Source organism: Plectropomus leopardus, chromosome 17 (genome assembly GCF_008729295.1).
Source record: "Plectropomus leopardus isolate mb chromosome 17, YSFRI_Pleo_2.0, whole genome shotgun sequence".
NCBI classification, from domain to species: Eukaryota; Metazoa; Chordata; class Actinopteri; order Perciformes; family Serranidae; genus Plectropomus; species Plectropomus leopardus.
The window spans coordinates 14,939,962-14,960,109 of NC_056479.1; the positions used below are offsets into that span (position 1 = coordinate 14,939,962).

Below are 20,148 nucleotides of genomic sequence, written 5' to 3' on the forward strand. Positions count from 1 at the left end.
CTCTTAGCACTGACATTGCATAAGTTCATACTGACTGACGAGAATGTCGAATTTCATTTATATCACTCATTGCTGCCACTAAATTGGTTTTAACACTCCAATGAAACTAGCAAGTACTTTTATAATAACCTAATGATTACTGAGACCTTTAAAGAGTCTTTTTCTCTCCTTGTCTTTGTATAGCTAAGGGAAAAAGTTAAGAGCCTATGTTATGGCCAGTTTATCTATTATTTAATCTATACGTATAGGGGTGTAGCACTAAATTCTGGGCCCTAAGCAGACTCTATGGGCCCGCTGCCCTTCCTTCCTTGATCCATGTCTCTCTCACGCACCTTTTTTTTTTTTTTTTTTTTTTACAAAGTCAAGTCAAAGCCTTCTTTTCCATTCCTTTTATTTTCTTTGAGAGCTCCTACTACTTTTTGAAAAAATAATTTATGAACGTTTAGTCTTCATACCAATTTATTCATCCAATTAATTAATTAATGTCACTAATTACTTAAAAATAAAATAAATGCAAACAAAACTAAAACCGAACACAACTGTGATTTCCCAGGGACCCACTGGGTTTCCCAAGCTTGACCTTGGAGCTTGACCTTTTATTAGGAGCAGCAAGGGGAATGGAAGTATTAGTAGGTAGTGACAGGCAGTGGAGATGCGATGTGCAGTTAAGATTCTCTGTCCAAATGCATATTTACATATTTATATACCACGATACACTTTGAAACCAGTCTACTACTGCAACCCTACACTAAAATATATACCGTTCTGTCATTTGTTGCACTGGGCATGCAGACTACACTCTGGGCACAGACGGACAATGTCCCCAACATCAGCAACCACCACAGATTGATTCTAATCCTGTGGGAAACACTGAATCAGTCCCCTTCTCCCACCACGAAGCCCCTGCTTACATACACATGTCTACAGCCTCTAACAATTATTCTCTCTACCTCACCAGCCTGGAACAGCACAGCAGGGAAACAGCAGCTGTCATTTACAATAAACGTGTGATGTATTCCTCAGCATCTTGACAGTAAGTAAGTGTGCACCGCAGCCTTGGTTCAGAGCCATTTCCTGAACGTCTGGGTTCCCATGGATTCAAACTCTCCATACATCATCAGTGGAAGTGCTACAGCTATTTCTCGCCTCCTGCTCCCTGACGTAAACCAGCCTTGCCTCATCCTTTCCTGAAATGTTAATTCACTATTTATTGCGTAGAGGAGGACCTGTTGATACATCTTCTTTGTTGACCAGAAGGACGAACAAAACACAACAGAGGCTTCAGTGTTGAATTCACAGAAAAGCATGACATGGATCCATGATTTGGAAAAAAAAGGAAAAAAAGAAGCCATTATCACGCCTCTATCATGAAACAAAATATGGCTTACGGTGATGCACAACTCTATTAAAAACCACCCAATGACATTCAATACCATCAGATTACATTATTCTCTGATGTGCACAGACATTCAACATTTGATCAAATCACTGTGAGATGTCTGTTTCCAAGTCATCTTCGAATCACCGCTCTGTGGATGACATGTGCAAAGCACAAGTGGGTGAAACATGAGAGGAAATCGTCTTTATTGCTTGTCCCTGGTGTCTGTGGGGCTGCTTGGATTTGAAAGTCCTGTGGTGTATTAAGCTAACACAGTTTGGGAATAGGGGAGCTGCGATCAGTGGACAACCGTGTTTGCGATCCCCGCAACACCGAGGCACAGCAGCTCCCTGGCCCCAATCTGATGCCACCAGGCCTTCCAGCAACATTGAAGTGCTCAGACACATGTTAGTCAGCCCCATGGCTGTGTTAGTATCCACAGCGGGAAGGCTCATAAGTGTTGACAGCACACGTCTCACTGAAATGCTGTTTAGGGAATTCAATATTGTGTCTATAAAAGCCAAAGACGAAGCTCTAAAAACAAAAGAACCATGTGTTTAAATGACCACAAGGGACACACCTTTCACTGACTTTATTGGGCTATTGGTATTTAGTAATAACAATAAAAAAGGATAAAGCTTTAACATGTATCCAGTATGCCTCTAATTTCAAACACTCTACATGTTGCCACAGGCTGCAGCAGTTGCTGGAGTACAAGGAACAAAGAGTAAAATGTAATATACTCTGATTGCACGACAAACTGAAGTGTCTGTTATGCTGCCTTCAGGTAATGTCCTCTCTGTACTGTACACAGCCTTCTCACAATGAGAGCAGCAGCTCACTAGGCATCATGTGCACAATATTCTTTGCAGCAGGATTGTGCTCAGACTCTGTATGAGTCCTCCGTCCTCCCACCGTGCCCTCTCATTTGTTCTCAGACAGACCTATCTTTCATGTTCAGGCCCATGGCAAGCTTTCCTCTCCGCCAGTATTAATTAAGATGTTGTTTTCAGACGCTTTTTTAAAAATTGATAGGAGAGGACATTCGTCAGGATTGATGCATTTTATTTTATTAGCTTACACGACTCTAGACCACCAGCCTCCAATCGACTATGCCAAGACCCCCCCACCCAATTGATTTCCATTTGGGTGTTTTTAAGTTAACTTCACTCTAGATGTTTACCAGCAGAATCATGTGTGCAGAAGTTTATGAGGTCTGCATGCTCCCACATCACCCTGTCTCTCATTCAGCTCCAATTCTGATAAAATCACCTTTTCACAGAGTGACTCTTTTCATCATACAAGCCATTTGTGTTGCTAATAGCCTCCCTTTGTGCCAGTGCTGGCTCTGCAGGCATGATGCACAAACCATCCATGATTCCAAAACATTTGACAGAGATCAGCTTTCCAAACTGCCATAAATGACGTGACTCAAACTTACATGAGCCATACAAGGCTCATTAAAGGACTTCACAATCCACCTTACATACAGGTCAAAGCATTGTACAGCTGGTATGAATACTGACAGTATTGATGGATCATGTTTTACATTGGCGTTAGTAGATTAAGGCTTGACTGGAAGAATTAGGAAAGAGGCAAGGGGAGTAGGAGAAGCTTGGGGAGAAAGGATGGCGCTGAGCAGACCGAGGCAGAGATTGAGCGAGGGAAGATGTGGAGGCGACAGCCAATGAGAGATTGTCTTAAGGACAAAAGGCTGTCATTTGTATGATAATCCTGGACTCTGAGGAAAGCTCCCGCTGAGCTTTTCTCTTGTAGACCAATGGAGACTCTGTTGTATTTCATTTCACTTGTAACAAACTAGACATACAGGCGCAGCTGTGCTGGGAGTTTATAGGCCTAAATGAACATGCTTTCAGCTCTTAGAAGAATGGTATATTGCTCTGCAATGCTGGAGCACAGTAATTGCTGTAGCCTACATAAAACCAGAAAATTAATTATTTGAAAATTCTCTTTATGTAGAAAAGGGTTAATATGTAGTAAGCTCTGAGGATGGAAGCTTTTGGGTTAAAGACGGAGAACTAGCTGGCCAGGCATGCTCAGGGCACATTACTCGTGGGCACAAGTGTTTAATATTGTAATGTTTGTGAAACACTGCATGTGTTTAGGACAAGCGGCAACCTCTTAGGCTAAAAAATAAAGCCAATGTGGAAGCTCCAAAAACTGCAGTTCATCGAATGGCCACTTGAAGCTGGCTCCAAAACAGAGTAATTTCCCAAAGACCCGATGTTAAAATGCCCAACTTTACAGCAGAGATAAACATGTTTACAGACGGTTTTGGTCTCCACAGCTTATTTAAATATTCATGACAACTGAATGGGGGTTGAATTTTTTTTTATAACTCACCTGTTTACATTTTATTAAGGTTTAAAATTATGCTTAATTAAGGGCTGGTCCTATTGAGTGACAGGCTGTCTGTCCACAGTCTGTGAGTCAGATCCACCCGTTGCTCCTCAACAGCTCTAACCTTTCATCCAAATAAAGTCACTCCAAAAAAAAAACAAAGAAAGCAACAGCCGAAATGCTAAATTTGAGGCTTCAAACAGCAGTCCACAAACCAGTCAACTGAATCTATGTCCATTCTTTACACTTTATAGTCTATGGATATGATTCTGACAAAGTCAAAGACTCCTGCTAATAAAGCTTACCTGAGTCCTTGAGAAACTATAACTGAAACTAAGCAATGCAAATTATTTGCATCAAAGTTGCATTTAATCTATGTGACTATATACGGCAAGTTTATTGTCATATGCACAATAAAAACACAGCGGTTTACACCATGCATGGATAATTATTACTGTCACACCATGCATGATTTGATGCGATTTGATAGCATGGAATTGCAAAATGGAAAAGGATAGAGTGAGGGGTGAAAAGAAGAGAAGAGACAGGCAAGAGAAAACAAAGCTGAAACAAAATTAAAACTAATACTGAAAGTTTAAATTTTAGTCGCACTAGCCTAGTTTTAGGCTACCGCACAATGTCAGCACTTTTGCATCTCAGCAGAAAGCATCCAGTCCAGAGCAGACACGAAACAAGATAATGTTAGCATTTTATGTTAATCAGTAGTTGAAATGAAGGTCCCCTGGTGCAGAGATTCGCGCTGGCTGAATTTGAGTTGCTAGAGCTGCTAACTAAAGGTCTGTCAACTGAACTGGCATCCGCTCTCCTCGCAGCGAAGTAGTCTCCAAGTGGCTGAGATCTGTCTTATTTTCTCTTGTGTATATTGACTATTGCTCTTTAATAAAGCAAAAGTATTTGTCATCCGTTTACTCAATTAATCAGTTGAGCAATGGGCGTAATACTCCAGTACCGAAAGAAACATTAGCTGCAGCCCTTTCAATAACCATTTATATCAGGGCTTGATATCATAATCAATATAGGCAAAAACCACACTGATTCTCTGACTGGCAAAATCCTAATCACCAGCCTGCAAAAGATTTTATTGTTTAGTCATCTGACATTTCCTGAAAACAGAAGCCACTGACTCACTGCCAGAAAATATAAATGGTGTCGTTGTAACCAAAACTGTATTACTAAAATGTTCATATACTTCTCTGTCCTTGACACTTTTCTGTAACAGTTGGACATGCGTTCACTTACTGATCAATTATCAGGCGCAACCTTGATGAAGGTTATGAGGACTACAGAGAAAAAGATAATTGGCAGTTGTAACTAAACTTTCAGTGGAGCCCTATTTGAATTCTGTCTGGGAGCAAAGCCTTGTTTCTGTGCAGAGTGAACTGAGCCAAATTTAATTTCTGTTTGTTCCAAATTGACACAGATAAAACGCTGGGTTGTCAAGACAAACTATAACAAGCTTCCACTTTTAAATATTTATGCCAAATCTTGTTTTCAGGCAAAAATTAGCTGAAATTAATGTATAAAATATTTATGAATATACACTTGAGCGCCACCCACCACCACACACCAGACACATTAAAAAAACAGAAACACCGCCCAGAGGTAGAAAAAGGACGCACTTGATAGCACAAATAGTAAAATAAGGAAGATAGGAGATCCCCGTGTGTTAAATCAGTTATTAAAATAATTCCCAATATTTACTTAAAAAGTCTGTGCTTAACCTGAGAGCCCTTCAATGGACAGAGCAAAATGTATTCCACTGAGTTACAGAAGAGCTCTTGAAAGGGGAAAATGGATGGTATTGGCGGCACTTCAATCAGAAATAAGATTTAGAGGAGAGGGATGGGGGGTGATGGGCTCCCAGGGATTGACAGAAGAGGGATTATTATAAGGCTCAGTAATGTATGTTTTCCTGGAGCAGAGAGCAAACATATGTGTCAAGGAGTTTTGTTATGCATACATATGTTGACATTTTGATTTGTGAGAGTTTCTGTGCTGGGATGCGTTGATACTGTACGGAGCAATCTGTGCACCTGAGCCATTTGGGACCATCTGGTTCTTTGGGGATGATAGTTAAAGGTACTCCTGGATTAATGGACCACGGCAGACAAACTCTGTGTGATTCAGCTGTAATTAAGCTTTCTGTCACTATCAATCACAGCTCTCACTTTCCTTTTAATCAGTCCATTCTGTAGCAGGTAATACTCCCTGAGCATGCACTGGGATCAACAGCTTGACCCGCCGTCAATTGCTTGTGCTCACACAAGTGGCGTTTATAAATGAAAGCATGTGTGCATACAGATGGTAGATGTAGATTTTGGGGGGGATGAAGGGGACATGTTAGAGCCATTTCTAGCAGGCATATATAATTTTCACTTGAATGCATCATCTGATCTGGCATCTCAGGATCCGGTCATTATAGTCAGGTGTGTGAAGTAGTGTTTTTTCTTTTTTTTTTTTGTTTCATTGTTTTTTGATCAAATCTCAGTTTTAAATCCTTTTTTGCCCCATTGTTTTGAACTTTGTTTTCAAAAGGCTAACTTTATTTTGTGGTATTTGATTTTCTTTGAATGTGAATAATCAGTTCAGCATCACAGGGCAACTCTCCTTACATCCTGCAGTCAATCAACACCCGAATAACCCAAGATCATCAAGCAAAAACACTTAGTAACCAAATACAGCGAGTAGATCATAGCCCATGGCGTCTTTGAGCGCTTATTTCAAAATTATTTAGAAGATGCAATAGGACACGTCCCCCTCTATATTTAGAAAAAGTGCATTTGTCTCCCCCCCAAAAAACATAAAAGTAGCCGAACTTTTGACAAAATTAAAGACATTTAAGCAGGGTTTCCCACACATTCATTTATTTGTGGCAGCCTTCCACAATTTAAACATCTGTTGCCACAAATTGATTTTTTATTTCTGGAGATTGACCGTTCACTGTCAGAGTGCAAAGCGTACTCTGGCCACAGACGGAGCAGCAGATTGCAAGGCACAGTGAAAGTGAAACTTAACCATGTGTTCACCAGAATGCTGGAAATTAAGTGTTTGGTGCTCTAACATTTCCTACAGAGAAATCTCCTGTTTCATTTGTATCCACCTAATTTTGAAACAAAACCTAAACCCTTGAGAGATTTAGCTTTAGAGGGTGGCAAACACATACAGTGACACAGTTTACAATGGAAGAAGGATGTGCTACTTGGCTCTGATGGCTGGTTCAACAGGTGCTCCCCCCTGGCTATTGCTCAAGGCATAATGTCAAGAAATCAGAGTGTAACAGGTACAAATGAACAAAAAACAAGATTCAGTAGGTCTTAAATTAATGTAGACAACAATGGAAAAAACAAGACACTTTGTCTTTAGGGGAACTAATCTCATATTTATTAGTCGAGCATATAGGCAATCTAACAGACCAGTGTGTATCAACTCTAGGTCTTCATCATAAATTTATACTTTGCCACATACATATGCTAGATCAATCTACTATATGAAACAGGCAGGATGTGTGCACTGGACATTACAGCTCTGCAATATGGCAAATAAATGTAACAGACAAGTCTAATTTAAACCTCAGCACCTTCTAGAGCTCGCAAAGTGATAAACACCAGCATATCCCTGAAAACACTCATCCACATCATGTGTTTAGACGGCATTACATCACATCTGTGGCAGCGACACATGCAGAGACCTCTTAAACTGTCTCAGCAGCCTCCAAACCAACCAAATCTTTCATATGCACCTGTCACTACATTTTGTTTCCGTTACATACACTTGGTGAAATCATCGGTGTCATTGTCTTTATTTTTCCGTACCTCTTTTAGAAGATGAGCAGCCTGGACCATAAAAAGCCCTTCTCATGGACTTCCAAGAAACAAGCACCAACCCCCCTCTCACTGAACCTCTAATCGGGTGACTGAGGTCACACTGCACTCTGATTTGGAAACATTAGTCTCTGGGCAATAGCTGATAAATGACAAAAGGTCAGAAGAGCATGACCAAAGTGAGCAGGCCTGTTTAGGCTTCAGCAGTGCAAAATAAGACCATGTCAGAGGTCAGGGATACACATAAGCAGAATAATGGCATGATTTGTCACAAAAGGACAGTACTTGATGTTTTGCATTGATAGTTTCAATAATATGATAATGAAAAGCTCCTACACTGCAAGGTCTCTGTATAGAAGCCAATAGCTGATCTCCATTTTTTCAGTCGCAAATTTACCCAATTATCTGATTCTAAACACCCACTCAAGCCCACAAGCGAGTGTTTTGGTCCTCATTTCCACCTAACAACAAGACACACCAAGCATGAAATTGAGGTTAAGGTTTTCCATTAGAGAGCATAAAGAAATGGCCAAATTAAGCAATGCATATCATATATCATGACAAATCCTCTGCCCTGCAAATGGAGAGTAAGCAAAGGTTAATTGCCAGTAACTGAGAGCACCCACTCAAATCGCCTGTCCAGGTGGCAGATGGTTCACTGCAAATATCAGGAATTATGGCAGGAGGAGAGCATAAATATGGTGACTTGCTGTACCCTACACTTGCTCTTCTGGTGGATGCCATCCAAGGAATCTTTTGATGTTTCACAAACAAGATGCGCCACATAAAAATACCCAAAAAAACCACCAAAAAAAACCCCAACCCATTCCTGAATAAACATTGTGATTATTTTTTCTCAGGCGTCTTTTAATTAGTATGTTGCTTTTGGTGGGATAATATTGAATTAACAGCATTAGCAACAGTCGCCTCCGCGCACACAGTGGAACGAGTAAACCTGTTGCAGCATCCATAACAACAGAGCTGCACAGCTGGCAGTAAATACTCCAACACATTCATACTCCCGAATCAACAAGATCACAGGGAGGAAATGCAAACAAAGGAGTACTTTATAGACAATGTGATGTGATGCTCTCATGGCGCACAGATGCGCAACGGATTCAGTGCGCCGTGCGTAAACGATGCAAGTAGTTGCATCCTTACCTGTCGTCGGTCTGCCAGTCCCCGAGCAACAGGTCTCGGAACCGGTACCGCGGGGGCAGCGGGAGCACCTCCTTTTCCAGTTCGACCATGGTCCTCCTCCTTAGAGCCCAGAGATAGAGATAAATATCACCGCAAACCGCACCTCCACGCCGAGGAGGAGGTGGACCCCCCAAAACCAACTCCGCTCCTTTTCCTTCTGTTATTCAAAACGTGGATTAATAACGAAAACATTGATACATCTCATTGCATCGTCTTCTACTTCCTTCCTAACGAGAAAAACCCCCAAACTTCTTTGTTATTTGGCGCCTGCACAAAGCAGCTCTACTCTTCTCCCCGCCGAGGCAACAGGTCGAGGATGGTTATCCGTCGGTGCGTAGGGGAGGCTCCACTTCGACTGTGACAGCTGGAGAGCAACTGGTTGTCTCTCTCAATACCAGCAGCATCCTCCCAGCCTGAGCTCCGCATGGACGCACTGGCTGCAAATGTGTAACCAGCCTTGGGGGACTACTGACGACTTTTCGTGTCAGGAATAACAAAAAAAACCCCCCAACAATTATAAAAAGCGATACTCACAAAACCCTGTCAATATTGTACAAAAAGCACACATTATGTGCACAATACTCTCTGATAATAAAACTGTCACATATACAGCCACACGTGATCCCCATGAACGTCTATCACACTTCTGAGGAGACCTGCGCGCATCTCAGTCGTGAGTCTAAACGACGCTTACGTAAATTTATTATTCGTGCATGGAGAGCTGTACTTTTTATTTCATGCTCTGCTGTTAAAAATTACGGCGTTGTAGCTGTTTTCGAGTCGGATTAAGGAGGCGCGTGTGACGTGAATTGTCTTGCTGAAATATGCACCAGGACACATCCAATTAATTTAGTGCAAGCTTGCCAACTGAGCGCTGTTGCTCTAACTAAAGCATCCATGTGCTAAATATAATCAAACACACAGTGGAGGCAGAAGATATTTAGGGGAAAAAAAAAACACTTCTCATGAGAAGAAGAAGAACCATCATTTTGTATTATATTTAAAAACAATAAACATTACGTTCAAAAGTAGACATTATTCAGAAAGAGGGCTATGAGCACATACAAATACTAAAGGTGACTGAATTCACAGTTAACCAGGGGCCTATGTTTCGTTTCCACATTGGGAAGGGGGTGCATATTATGACAAGCACTACAAAAATCCAACTGCTTTTATAAAAAAAATAAATTTATAGCAAATTGTTTTTGGACTTTTACTTGCCTCACCAAGGAGCACCTGTTGGAGCAGCTATCAGAGCTCAATTTTCAGCATTCTCGTGACTGTTTTGTGCACTATTGTTGCCTTTTGTGCATCAAATCATGATCTAGTGTAATATATGACTTAGTTTCACTTTTACTGTCTGTCATTCTGCTGGTCCGTCTGTGCCCAGAGTACGCTCTGTGCTCTGACAATATGGTACAAAGAATAACTGAACGATATATATTTTCCAGTGGCGCTACTAATGATTTGTCCAGCTCCAGAAATAAAAAAAATCAACATGTAGTAGCAGATGTTTTAATAATGGCAGCCACCATAAATGAATGAACTTGTGAGAAACCCTGCTTTAAAGTCTAAGCAATTCTGTCAAAATGAAAGTGCCCTGCTACTTTTGTGTTTTCATTGTGGGGGACAAATGGACATGACTGAAATATACACCTATGCCATTATCATAATACAATTCCACCTATGAATATTTCAGTTGTAATTCTTATCGTAACGAAGGAAAACTGACTGCATACACTACTACTTTTTGTTTGTTATGCACCAAAGCCATCATTTCTTTTGAAGTGTGTTCGATATGAGTTTGCCCGCCACTCATTACATGACACAGGTTTAATGTGGTTATAACAGAGGCCTTAATGAAATTCAAATGTGGTGCTCAAGAGAACTGTTGACTCAAAGCCACAGACAACAGGTGTTATTCAAATCAACTTACAGTGATTAATATTAATCAGTCACAAAGCAGCGCCTCTGTAAGCACCAAACAAAACCTTTATGCAGAGGGTCAAAAAGGATTATTGCCCATTAAATGGAGGGGGAAATAAAGAATAACAGTGAATAAGAATGATTTTATACTATTAAGATGGATGTTGACTTTAGTTTATGAGTCATTTGAATTTAAATGCTTTTGTGCCCTTTTGATCGCATTGTAAATTGTATGCTTTTTTCCAAAAGAGACAGCTGAACGGCTTTTTAGTCTCTTAGCAAACTTACATATCATTCAGTTTTACAGTCACTTTGCTCTGATGTTGTTTATTTTGCCCTCTGGTGGTCATCATGACACAAGCACACTATCTGTAGTGAGCTGGATTCATTCATGTGCTCAAACTGTTACTAGTCTGTTAGGAATAAAACACCAGAATACATTTATTAATCTCGTGTCTTTGGCAAAAAAGGAAATACCTCTGTACTGCGCTCGGGGTTGAGAGGAAAGCAAAAACATTTCAGTTCAAGTGGGTGCGCCTAGCTCTGTAGCCATGGTAACAACAAAAAGTGTCTGAGCATATCAGAGGAGATAGTTCATGTGTTTCAAACCTCATTTAAACCCCATTCAGTCTTACATTATGATAATGTGTACTCTGAGGACAATTTGCAGAGGCTGAGTAAAGCAAGACACGATCTGGCTTTATCCCTTCAGATCAAAAGCCATTTTCTTCATTGCCCACAAAACTGGAAATACATATACAAATATAAAGAAAAAGTAGAAAACAATCATACATAAAAAGAGTCATTTAAAAAGATATAAAATCTTTCAGTCACTGTTTAACATCCCCGTCTCCAAGATCTAGTCCAGTGTAACGTTGACGGAGGCTAAAGCGTCCACAGCCCAGCCGGGGTACTGCTCAGGAGAGGGAAACATTCGCTTCATGAACGTCCGTATAAACTCCGGGAAGCGGCCCTCCACAATACTCTGTCTCACAGAGCGCATCAGGGTGAGCTGCAAAGAGAAATGTTTGATGAGTTGAAGGGAAATTGACGAGATAATTGATCTCAAAGGGACATCGTCTTCTCTTCTGCAACTTGTGTGTGGGTCATCTTCAGGTCGGCATCATCAGAGTATGTTTACATGCTACTATTGACCATGGCAACATTTCAGAGGAATATGTAAATGTTTCAAAGCAACATTAAAAAAAAAAAACTTGCATAATCAGACATTATCCATTCTGCTCTCCAAACATGAACATTATGTTTTGGGACACATCTGTCACAAAAGGACACTCTTCATGGTTTTGATAATGCCAAAGCAGCACAGCAAGTTTGTGCCACTTTGAGTTATGATATGATTTTTTTTTTTTTTTTATCTGTGTAGAGTCTTTTCCGATACTGACCTGGTAGGCAATGTTGTGGATGGTGATGTGATGCATGGCTGCAGTGTCACTCTTAAACAGAGCATGGAGGTAAGCCCGGCTATGTCTGAAACAGAATTAAAGTAAAGTTAAGGCAGCTGTATGTGTATTCTGGTATTTTTTAAAATGAGAAATGATTTGTAACGAGAAATTACATCATGAAAATGTGTGAAACCTTAATTAAAAACAAATGCAAAGACAGTCTTATATTGACGTAAAGACATTCCTCCTTTAGACCAAAAAAAACAGTCTTTTTGGAGACTAGTGCTTTATGAACTCCCAATTTGTTCTGATTAAGAAAAATGCTTTGAAAAACTTCAATGATCTTCTTTTTGTTCATATCTTACCTCTTGCAGGTGGGACACTGGCAGTCTGGATCTATTGGCTGGAAGTCCTTGGCATACTGCTTCTGTTTCACCTGGAGAGAACCCCAAGGTACCAGAGCTGAGCCAAACCTCTGAGGGAATAGACGCATGACAGTCAGAAACACAGATGTAATGAAAACTGCTACATGACAGTTTAAAAGTAATTATCAGTGTGAGAGCTTACGGCAGTGCGGGTGGGGAACACGCAGTCAAACATATCACAACCCAGAGCTACACACACCACCAAATCCACAGCATACCTGCAGCACATGAGGATTACACACATGGTCATTTACAAAACTGTAAACACCACAGTTCTCATTAAATATATTTAGTGTACAGGCAAACGTACCCCACGCCCATGAGGTATCGAGGCTTCTCTCGTGGCAGGTGGTCGGTGCTCAGAGTGACCATCCTCCAGAAGTCATCCTTCTCCTCTCCTCCACTCAGGCCCCCAATTGCAAAACCAGGAACGTCACGTCGAGTCATTTCTAGAGAAAGGGGATATGGAAGTGTAATGCATCTACTTCACAAAAAAAACAACAACCCATTTTTCTGAATTGATGAGATAATATCTCAAAATTATAATAATAATGTGGAAAGTAATCTACCTGTCTTTCATTCACTGAGTTAAGGAAAGTATGATTCAGTAATGAAAAATTTGCAAGATTGTTATCTCTTTAATTCAGAAAAACAAGCAGAATTTTCTTCCCTCGATTTTTTTCTCAGAATTCTACGTGAATAGTCCCACTCAGAGAATCACCACAAATGTTTTTCTCTCAAGCAATATGCATTATGCTCCATGGTTTGAGTCCTTATCAGCTCTGCTAAACTGTTGAGAACTAGCGAGTTTATGACTAGAGCTGACATTTTAGTGTGAGCATGCATTTCTGTTTCCTTTGCCAAAATAGCAGATTGCTGCCAACACTTTTGCACAATATTTATGCTATTTTAATTTTATCATAAATGTCTTGACTCCTCTTCACATCCTGATACTTGTTACTACACAAGCTGCCTGCCACCTGTTTGATTTACACAGACTTCCTCATAAGATCTGTATAAAGCTCATTTAAATTCATGGATACATGGATTGGAGAGAAATGTGATTTGTACACTTTCTATCTAATATGACTACTTTCCAAATTATTTTCAAGAATTTAATTTTTAGTTTTTTTTAATAAGTTGCTCTTTAGCATACTTTCAGAATCTTGTTCTCAAGTATTATATGCACATGTATCTCTATTTCTCATAATTAGGTTGCTGTAGACATTCTTTCAAAAGGGAACAATAAAAAGCAGGATTTTAAAAAAATAATAATACTAACGTAATAATTGGATTTTCAAGGCATTTAAAAATGTCCTTGGGCTCCATCCAGATAGGATCCAATTCTCCAGCATGCTTGCCAGTGATAGAGGACAGAGATAGGTCATTAAAAGTAGACTAATGATCACTATAGTCGACTTTTTTTTTTTTTTTACCGTCAAGACAGGTCTTGCGTAGCTCTGCATTCAGCCCTCCCTGGATGATGGCAAAGAGATTTTGTTTGTCTGGATGTTTGTTGGCTGCAATGCATCGATCCAGCCAGCGAATGGATCTGTGCATTGCCTCCTCCACACGGGGTCCTGTCACAGTACTGCTGACCACATCGTCCAGCTGCATCATGATGTCTGATCCTGGAAGACGAACACAGAGAAACATGCCGAGGGTGTGTTTTAGCCAGTGGGAAACTAAGAGGAAGTCTTTGTTATTGTGATACTGATTCCAACTGTTTTTACAGACCTAGACTGTTCTGTATGCTGATGGATTTCTCAGGACTCAGGAGGATCTCTTTGCCATCATAGGGGGACTTGAACTTCACCCCTTCCTCGGTGACCTCTGAGAGCTCGACAAGAGACACCATCTGAAACCCACCACTGTCCTGTAAGCAAAGCCAAAAACATGATGTCAACACAAAGCTTATCATTACCTATTGCAGTTTTGTGAATATCTAAAGCCTATATGAATGTACAATATTTTAACAGACACATATTTTAAGGGATTTTAACAGACAACATCACATCACTCCAATCCTGGTTTCTCTCCACAAGGCTCCCCGATTGTTTTAATTTCAAGATTTTACTGATCACTTTAAAAGCTCGCCACTAATATATAACAGAAATGTTGACCCCATATGAGCCAGTTCACGGCCTTACATCTCAGGTTGGGCCCTTCTGGCCGTTCAAATCAATACTTGAATCTAAAGGTGCCTTTACCATTGGGGCTCCTCAACTTTAGAGCAACCTGCCTAAGGAGATAAGGCTGACAGAAGCAGTGACTTCTTATAAATCACATCTTAAAATCCATTTTTATAGACTTCCTTACATGTGATAATGCCGTTTTATTTATGTTATATTTATTTTATTTCATTTTAATTGTCATTATATTGCTACTATCGTTTTTGGTCTTTTTATTTTGTTATTTACATTGACATTTTGCATCCTGCATCTCTCATTATTCTATTATTAGTCATCTTTTTTAATTTTGTCATAACTCTACACTAGTTCTGTCTCGCTTGTGGTCAGTAAGAATGATTTGCTTTCTGTTGTTTTGCCTTCTACGCATCCCATTTATGCTTTTGCTTTGCTTATGAAAGCACTTTGTAAACTCTGTTTTTAAAGGTGTTTTATTATAATCATCATCTATGCTAGGAAAGCTGCACTCACAGTCAGAAGATTTCTCTTCCAGTTCATGAACCCGTGCAAACCATTGGCTTTCTCGATCAAATCAGGCCCCTGCAGAAAGTAGAGAAAGAGTTTAAATGAGGAAAAAAAGAGAAAACATTTCAAAATAAAAGTTATTATGAATTCATAAAGCTGCTATTTAAGTCGACTGGATCATAACAAAGCTGCTATTATTGTTGTGCTGCCTACCGGTCTCATGCCCAGGTGGTATGTGTTTCCAAGACAGATCTGACAGTCAAGACCCTCCAGCTGATCCACAGTGATCCCCTTCATAGTTCCCTGAGTACCCACAGGCATGAAAACCGGGGTGCTAACGGGACTGTGTGGCAGCACGAGATCACACGCTCTCGCTTTTGTCACCGGGCATTCAGCAACGATTCTCAGAGTGAGGGGAGAAACTGCGGACAGAGCTTTCTTTAAGGACATGTTGTTTTCTGAAGTATTGTTATCAGCACCACACTCCATGGGAGCAGCCATGTTGCAGTGAACGTGTCATCAGAAGCGTCTGCAATTGACAGTCGCGGCGACCAATCAGAAATGAGCAATTGGTTCGGAGCTAGGAACACGCCCTTTCGGTATCCAATCAGAATGTGAGTTTATTGGACAGGCAGCGAAATCTACCAATAGAACGCCTTATTTCGTAGACAAGAGGCGGGTCTTTGCGCGCCGGTTTCGATCGGATGTCGTCCCCTCCGACCGGATGGCGTTTGTGTAGAGGAAGTTTTGTTTTGCGAGTTTTCCGTCCGTTTCGACTGACTGGGTGGTTAGTTAATGCTCTTAAAAGAACACGAAATGTTATCAGCGTGAATTGCATTGCCGGTAACCGCTTAAGTGTCCAAGGAGAAAACAAAAGCTGTTTGAAGCGGCGCAACTCTACACTTCAGAGTAATCCGAGAGCACCTTCCTGCTAAGCTAACGTTTCCTAGCTAGTTAGCGCGGCTAGCGTCAGGCTCTGGTTTGCGTTGTGCAGAAGGGGCTCTCTTTGAGCTAACGAAGCCATGGGGAACCGGGGCATGGAAGACCTGATTCCCCTCATCAACAAGCTTCAAGACGCTTTCAGCTCCATCGGCCAGAGTTGCAATTTAGACCTTCCTCAGATTGCTGTGGTCGGTGGACAGAGCGCTGGAAAAAGCTCAGTCTTGGAAAATTTTGTTGGAAGGTGAGTGACTGTGGATAATTAAATTAGCACTTTCATTTTAAAATAATTTAATAGGTTTTCATGGCTTCTTGTGTTGTCTAATAATGTTTTTAATTGTCCAGAATAGTCTGAAAATGTCATTTGCCTTTAAGCTAAGCTAGCGTTAGCTACTCTAGTAGCACGTAACGTCAATGTTAACCTACGTACTTGTCGTAACTTAACTGCCTTGAAAGTGACTGCACGTCCAACAACTTGACGTAAATAGGTAATTTACGTGGCAAACCGATTGGAAAAGAATACGGGTCGTGTATCTAGGTCTTAAATATTAAAATCCTTAAATAAAAGTATGATAACACATACTTTTTGCTCCAGCCGGCTCTCAGTTGTTCCTCTTATCATTGCCAATACTTTGCAGTCCTGTGTATTAGTCACAGGCCACCTTAAACTTTGTTCTTTTAGTAAAGTTACAATGATCATACAAATCTTCTGGTGTATTCACAACAGGTTGCATTCAAGACATGTCAATAACTTAATGACTGTTTTAACTGCCTTTTATTATGGTTGTATGATTCTAAGTTTCACCCTGAATATTGACTTTAGTCTGAAAAAGCCCTTTTGTTTAGACTTTTTTTGTGTTTTGATGCATTGTGTATGTTGGGTCTCTCTCTCTCTCTCTCTCTCTCTCTATATCTCTATATATTGTTATATATATATCTTATGTGTGTGTGTGTGTGTGTTTGGATTTGGCCCAAGGCTTTTATACATTACAGTATATGCCCTCTAGAGCTGTCAGTTAATGAATTTTGTACTTTGTTCCCTCTTAATACCCTAACAATTTGAAAATGACAAAGTTAAACCTTATGAAAATTACATAAATTTATGTTTGTGCATGTAAAGTGGGCCGTGTAGCACCACATTTACATTAAATCACAGTGCAGACATTGCTTTGCCAGCTGTCTCTTTAGCCTTTGTTTTGAATGGGAAGTCTTTACTGTGGTCATATTTTTAAGTCCATACCACACCCAGAAAGTCTTTTACGATTTGCATTTTCCAGTAAATTTGACTAAGTGTGTAGCTCACAGCGGTTGATTGGAGTTTTATTATGACAGTTTGTTGTTAAATTGCTATGTTAATTCTTGTGTGGAAGTACAAATATGTTATCGGGAAGATCAATGGAGGCACAGTGAGCCACCTCCATTCCTCAGGGATGTGGATTTCTGCAGCTGAATTTATAACCAGTGAATGTTTGATAAAGCACAGCTTTTGACCTCACTGCGCACAACCTTTTGTCAAAATTCTGTCAAACAACACAAGTACACATCTGCAGCAGACACAACTTCTCTTACTATCTTCCTCTTTTGTTACTGTTTTTGGTAAAACCTTAGAAATTAAGGAAATACACTTGACGTCTCTGCGGTGTGAAGGTTGAGCTTCAGTGCCCCCCAACAGGCTGGTCCTGTTGTCCTCATCAGCAGTGAGTGAGATCGCCCTGCAGATAAAGAAACAAAACAAGCTCGCTCTAAAGCAGCTTGTTTAGCAGGTTTCCACCCCATTGAGAGACACTCAGTGCGTGCATGTGTAACCCAACCCACACGCACAGATTGCAGTCACACACAAACACACACACAGACCAGCCGGCAGAGAAGAGGAAGCACATTGGCTGTTAAGATAGCATGCAGACAGGCCTTTGGTTATAAACACATGGGCGAGAGCATGTCGTAACTGCTCTCAGGCAAGAACACGCAAACAGATTAGACTACCACTCAGTGCACATTAATTCAGATGAGTGGGACTTTGCACTGTGAGAGCACTTGACACATATCAGCTGTAATTAACATGAAACATTTCATCGTGACCTCAATTTTACTGCCTGTGTGTGCAGGCCCTCCACTTTCTTCCTGTTGACAGGGCTAACATACACCCATGTGTGAGTTACACAAGTACTTTGCAGATATGGTTGGCATGCACACTTGTACATGCTCATCCTTTTGTAGTGTTTACCAACCTTTTCTCCAAATGATAAAAAGTGCAACAGCTATACTGTGTATGCCTGTTGCTGCTGTGCAGGTGAGCTCGAGAGTGGACAAGCTGGAACAGTAGAAGTCAAACTCATAACTACAAGGTCGAGTCTTACTTCAACCTGGAAGCACTTGGGAGGTGCTGCATATTGCTATAGCAACAGGCGCGTTAATGTAGAGGTGACTCATTGTTGATCTAAGAGCTTGTTTGAGCTCAGGAGCAGCCAATACCTAACACCAGTACCATGTTCTCTCATCTGCTGCACAAAACTACAAGTGTTAAGTGTTGTGGGTTAATTGACTTGCAAATTCTCTGTTGTGTTAACAGACTAACCATGAGCAATGAACTGCTGTTACTGTCACTAATGATTGCTCCATGGTGTCCCCAGTGACTCAGGTCTTTTTCTTTGGTGAGGTGCATGTTGTGTGTGTGAAAGGCTGGCTTCTTCCTGTGTCCCCAGGCATGAAAATAATCCCTCTTACCCTTTCTGCGGAACCAGCGATCATAAAAATGGTCAGGTAGTGCTGTTACAGGACAAATTTCAGACCAGTATAATTCAGATGTGGAACATAAATGCTCTTTTTTCTGTCTCCTCCCTGAACTTAATGCTGATGTCATGTCCTAATGAAGAAGAAGAAATTGGAGTTAGACCATATTTCCTGCATTGTTACTGTCTCTCAGTTGTGTCGTAGTCTTGATGCTCAGCCCAGACAGGTCAGGTGGGAGTGAAGTTGCTCCCTGTGTTTTGTAACCCATCTTGCTGATGTGATTTGGGCCTCTGTCCCCCCCCCGGGTTTGTTAGGGGGAGACCAGAACACATTGGCTGGCTGGTCTGCATACTTTGCGAGGCAGAAACTAATCAAATCATGTTGGCTCAAGAGCCTCATGTGCTTGTTAGTGTTTTTGCCCTGTGGTTTGTATTGTGTGTATGTTGTTACCTTGTTTAAATTTGCATCAAGGCAACCTAATGAGCGATCTTGTGTTTTACTGACTCACTGAACATACTTTAAGTACATTTTATGAAATAAAATAAGTCATGCATTATGGCCATAGCTTTTCAGACCTAATACACCTTTCTCATGATAGGTGCAGGTATAACATGTAACAATGATAACGGTTGCCTTCTGTTCAGGTCTAGGTGAAATCCTGCCCTTTCTAGCGTACCCCATGGGACCGTATTTCAAAAAAGTGTAACGGTAGTCTACAGTGAGACAAGACTATTTTTTTTATCCTGTTAAATATGTGCAATAAAGTACACACATTTGGGTCAGCAAACGCTTTTTTATTTTGTGACTGTCCATTTGTGAGTGACATTCTGCTGCTCTGTCTGTGTCCAAAGTACGCTCTGTGCTAAGAGAGGTGCAATGAATAACTGAACTAGATAGATGGATAGATAGATTGTTAGATACTCCAAAAGCACTCCAAATGAACAATCCAGCTCCAAAGAAAGGAGTTTGGGCAGCAGATTTTTTTAATCTGAGTGTGTGGGAAACCCTGTCTTATCTCATCTTTTTTCCAGCAACTTTGTTTTTTTTTTTTTTGGTATCATCTGGGAAGAGAAAGAATGAGCAAAACCTGTTACTCGGGTGAGTACGTCCCATCACAAAACCCCCAGGCAACGTAGCTTCAGCGAGAGAGAAAGTTACGGTGTCACCTATGCAACTTGTGTAGTCTTTAAAATAACTTTTCACAGTCCTATACTCAGTTACAGTTTTACAACAAACTGTAACTATCTTGACTTGCAAAATTATCTTTTACATTAACAAATGTGTGTAATT

General features: G+C 40.6%; 3 protein-coding genes across 6 annotated transcripts in view; 1 reads left to right on the forward strand and 2 right to left on the reverse strand.

Moving 5' to 3' along the window:
* LOC121956421 (potassium channel subfamily T member 2) overlaps positions 1-8,831 on the reverse strand; it is a 52,807-nt gene extending 43,976 nt beyond the window's left edge. The window contains exon 1 of the mRNA XM_042504618.1: positions 8,743-8,831. Coding sequence (XP_042360552.1) covers positions 8,743-8,831 — 89 coding nt within the window. The remainder of the gene's footprint in view (positions 1-8,742) is intronic.
* Positions 8,832-11,018: 2,187 nt separating this feature from the next.
* qtrt1 (queuine tRNA-ribosyltransferase 1) lies at positions 11,019-15,699 on the reverse strand. Its single transcript, XM_042505362.1, has 9 exons — positions 15,403-15,699; positions 15,196-15,264; positions 14,273-14,411; positions 13,972-14,166; positions 12,846-12,984; positions 12,678-12,753; positions 12,476-12,585; positions 12,111-12,195; positions 11,019-11,719 (listed from the first exon to the last, which is right to left on the reverse strand). The coding sequence occupies exons 1-9, from the start codon at positions 15,688-15,690 to the stop codon at positions 11,567-11,569; spliced, it is 1,254 nt and encodes a 417-aa protein (XP_042361296.1). The 5' UTR covers positions 15,691-15,699; the 3' UTR covers positions 11,019-11,566.
* Positions 15,700-15,907: 208 nt separating this feature from the next.
* The window catches only part of dnm2a (dynamin 2a), a 39,494-nt gene continuing 35,253 nt past the window's right edge, over positions 15,908-20,148 (forward strand). For 3 of the 4 annotated variants that reach the window (XM_042504921.1, XM_042504919.1, XM_042504922.1), the window contains exon 1: positions 15,909-16,372. In XM_042504921.1, the coding sequence (XP_042360855.1) occupies positions 16,212-16,372 (161 nt within the window). In that variant the 5' untranslated portion in view covers positions 15,909-16,211. Of the gene's footprint in view, positions 16,373-20,148 lie in introns of all 4 variants that reach the window. The other variant, XM_042504923.1, reaches the window with a different exon arrangement.

Coding starts and splice junctions, on each gene's coding strand:
- qtrt1 (XM_042505362.1), bottom strand. CDS start 15,690: ATGGCTGCTCCCATGGAGTGTGGTGCTGATAACAATACTTCAGAAAAC. Junction 14,412..15,195: donor GGAAGAGAAATCTTCTGACT/GTGAGTGCAGCT, acceptor CTTTGCTTACAG/GACAGTGGTGGGTTTCAGAT. Junction 12,196..12,475: donor CAGTGTCCCACCTGCAAGAG/GTAAGATATGAA, acceptor ATTCTGTTTCAG/ACATAGCCGGGCTTACCTCC.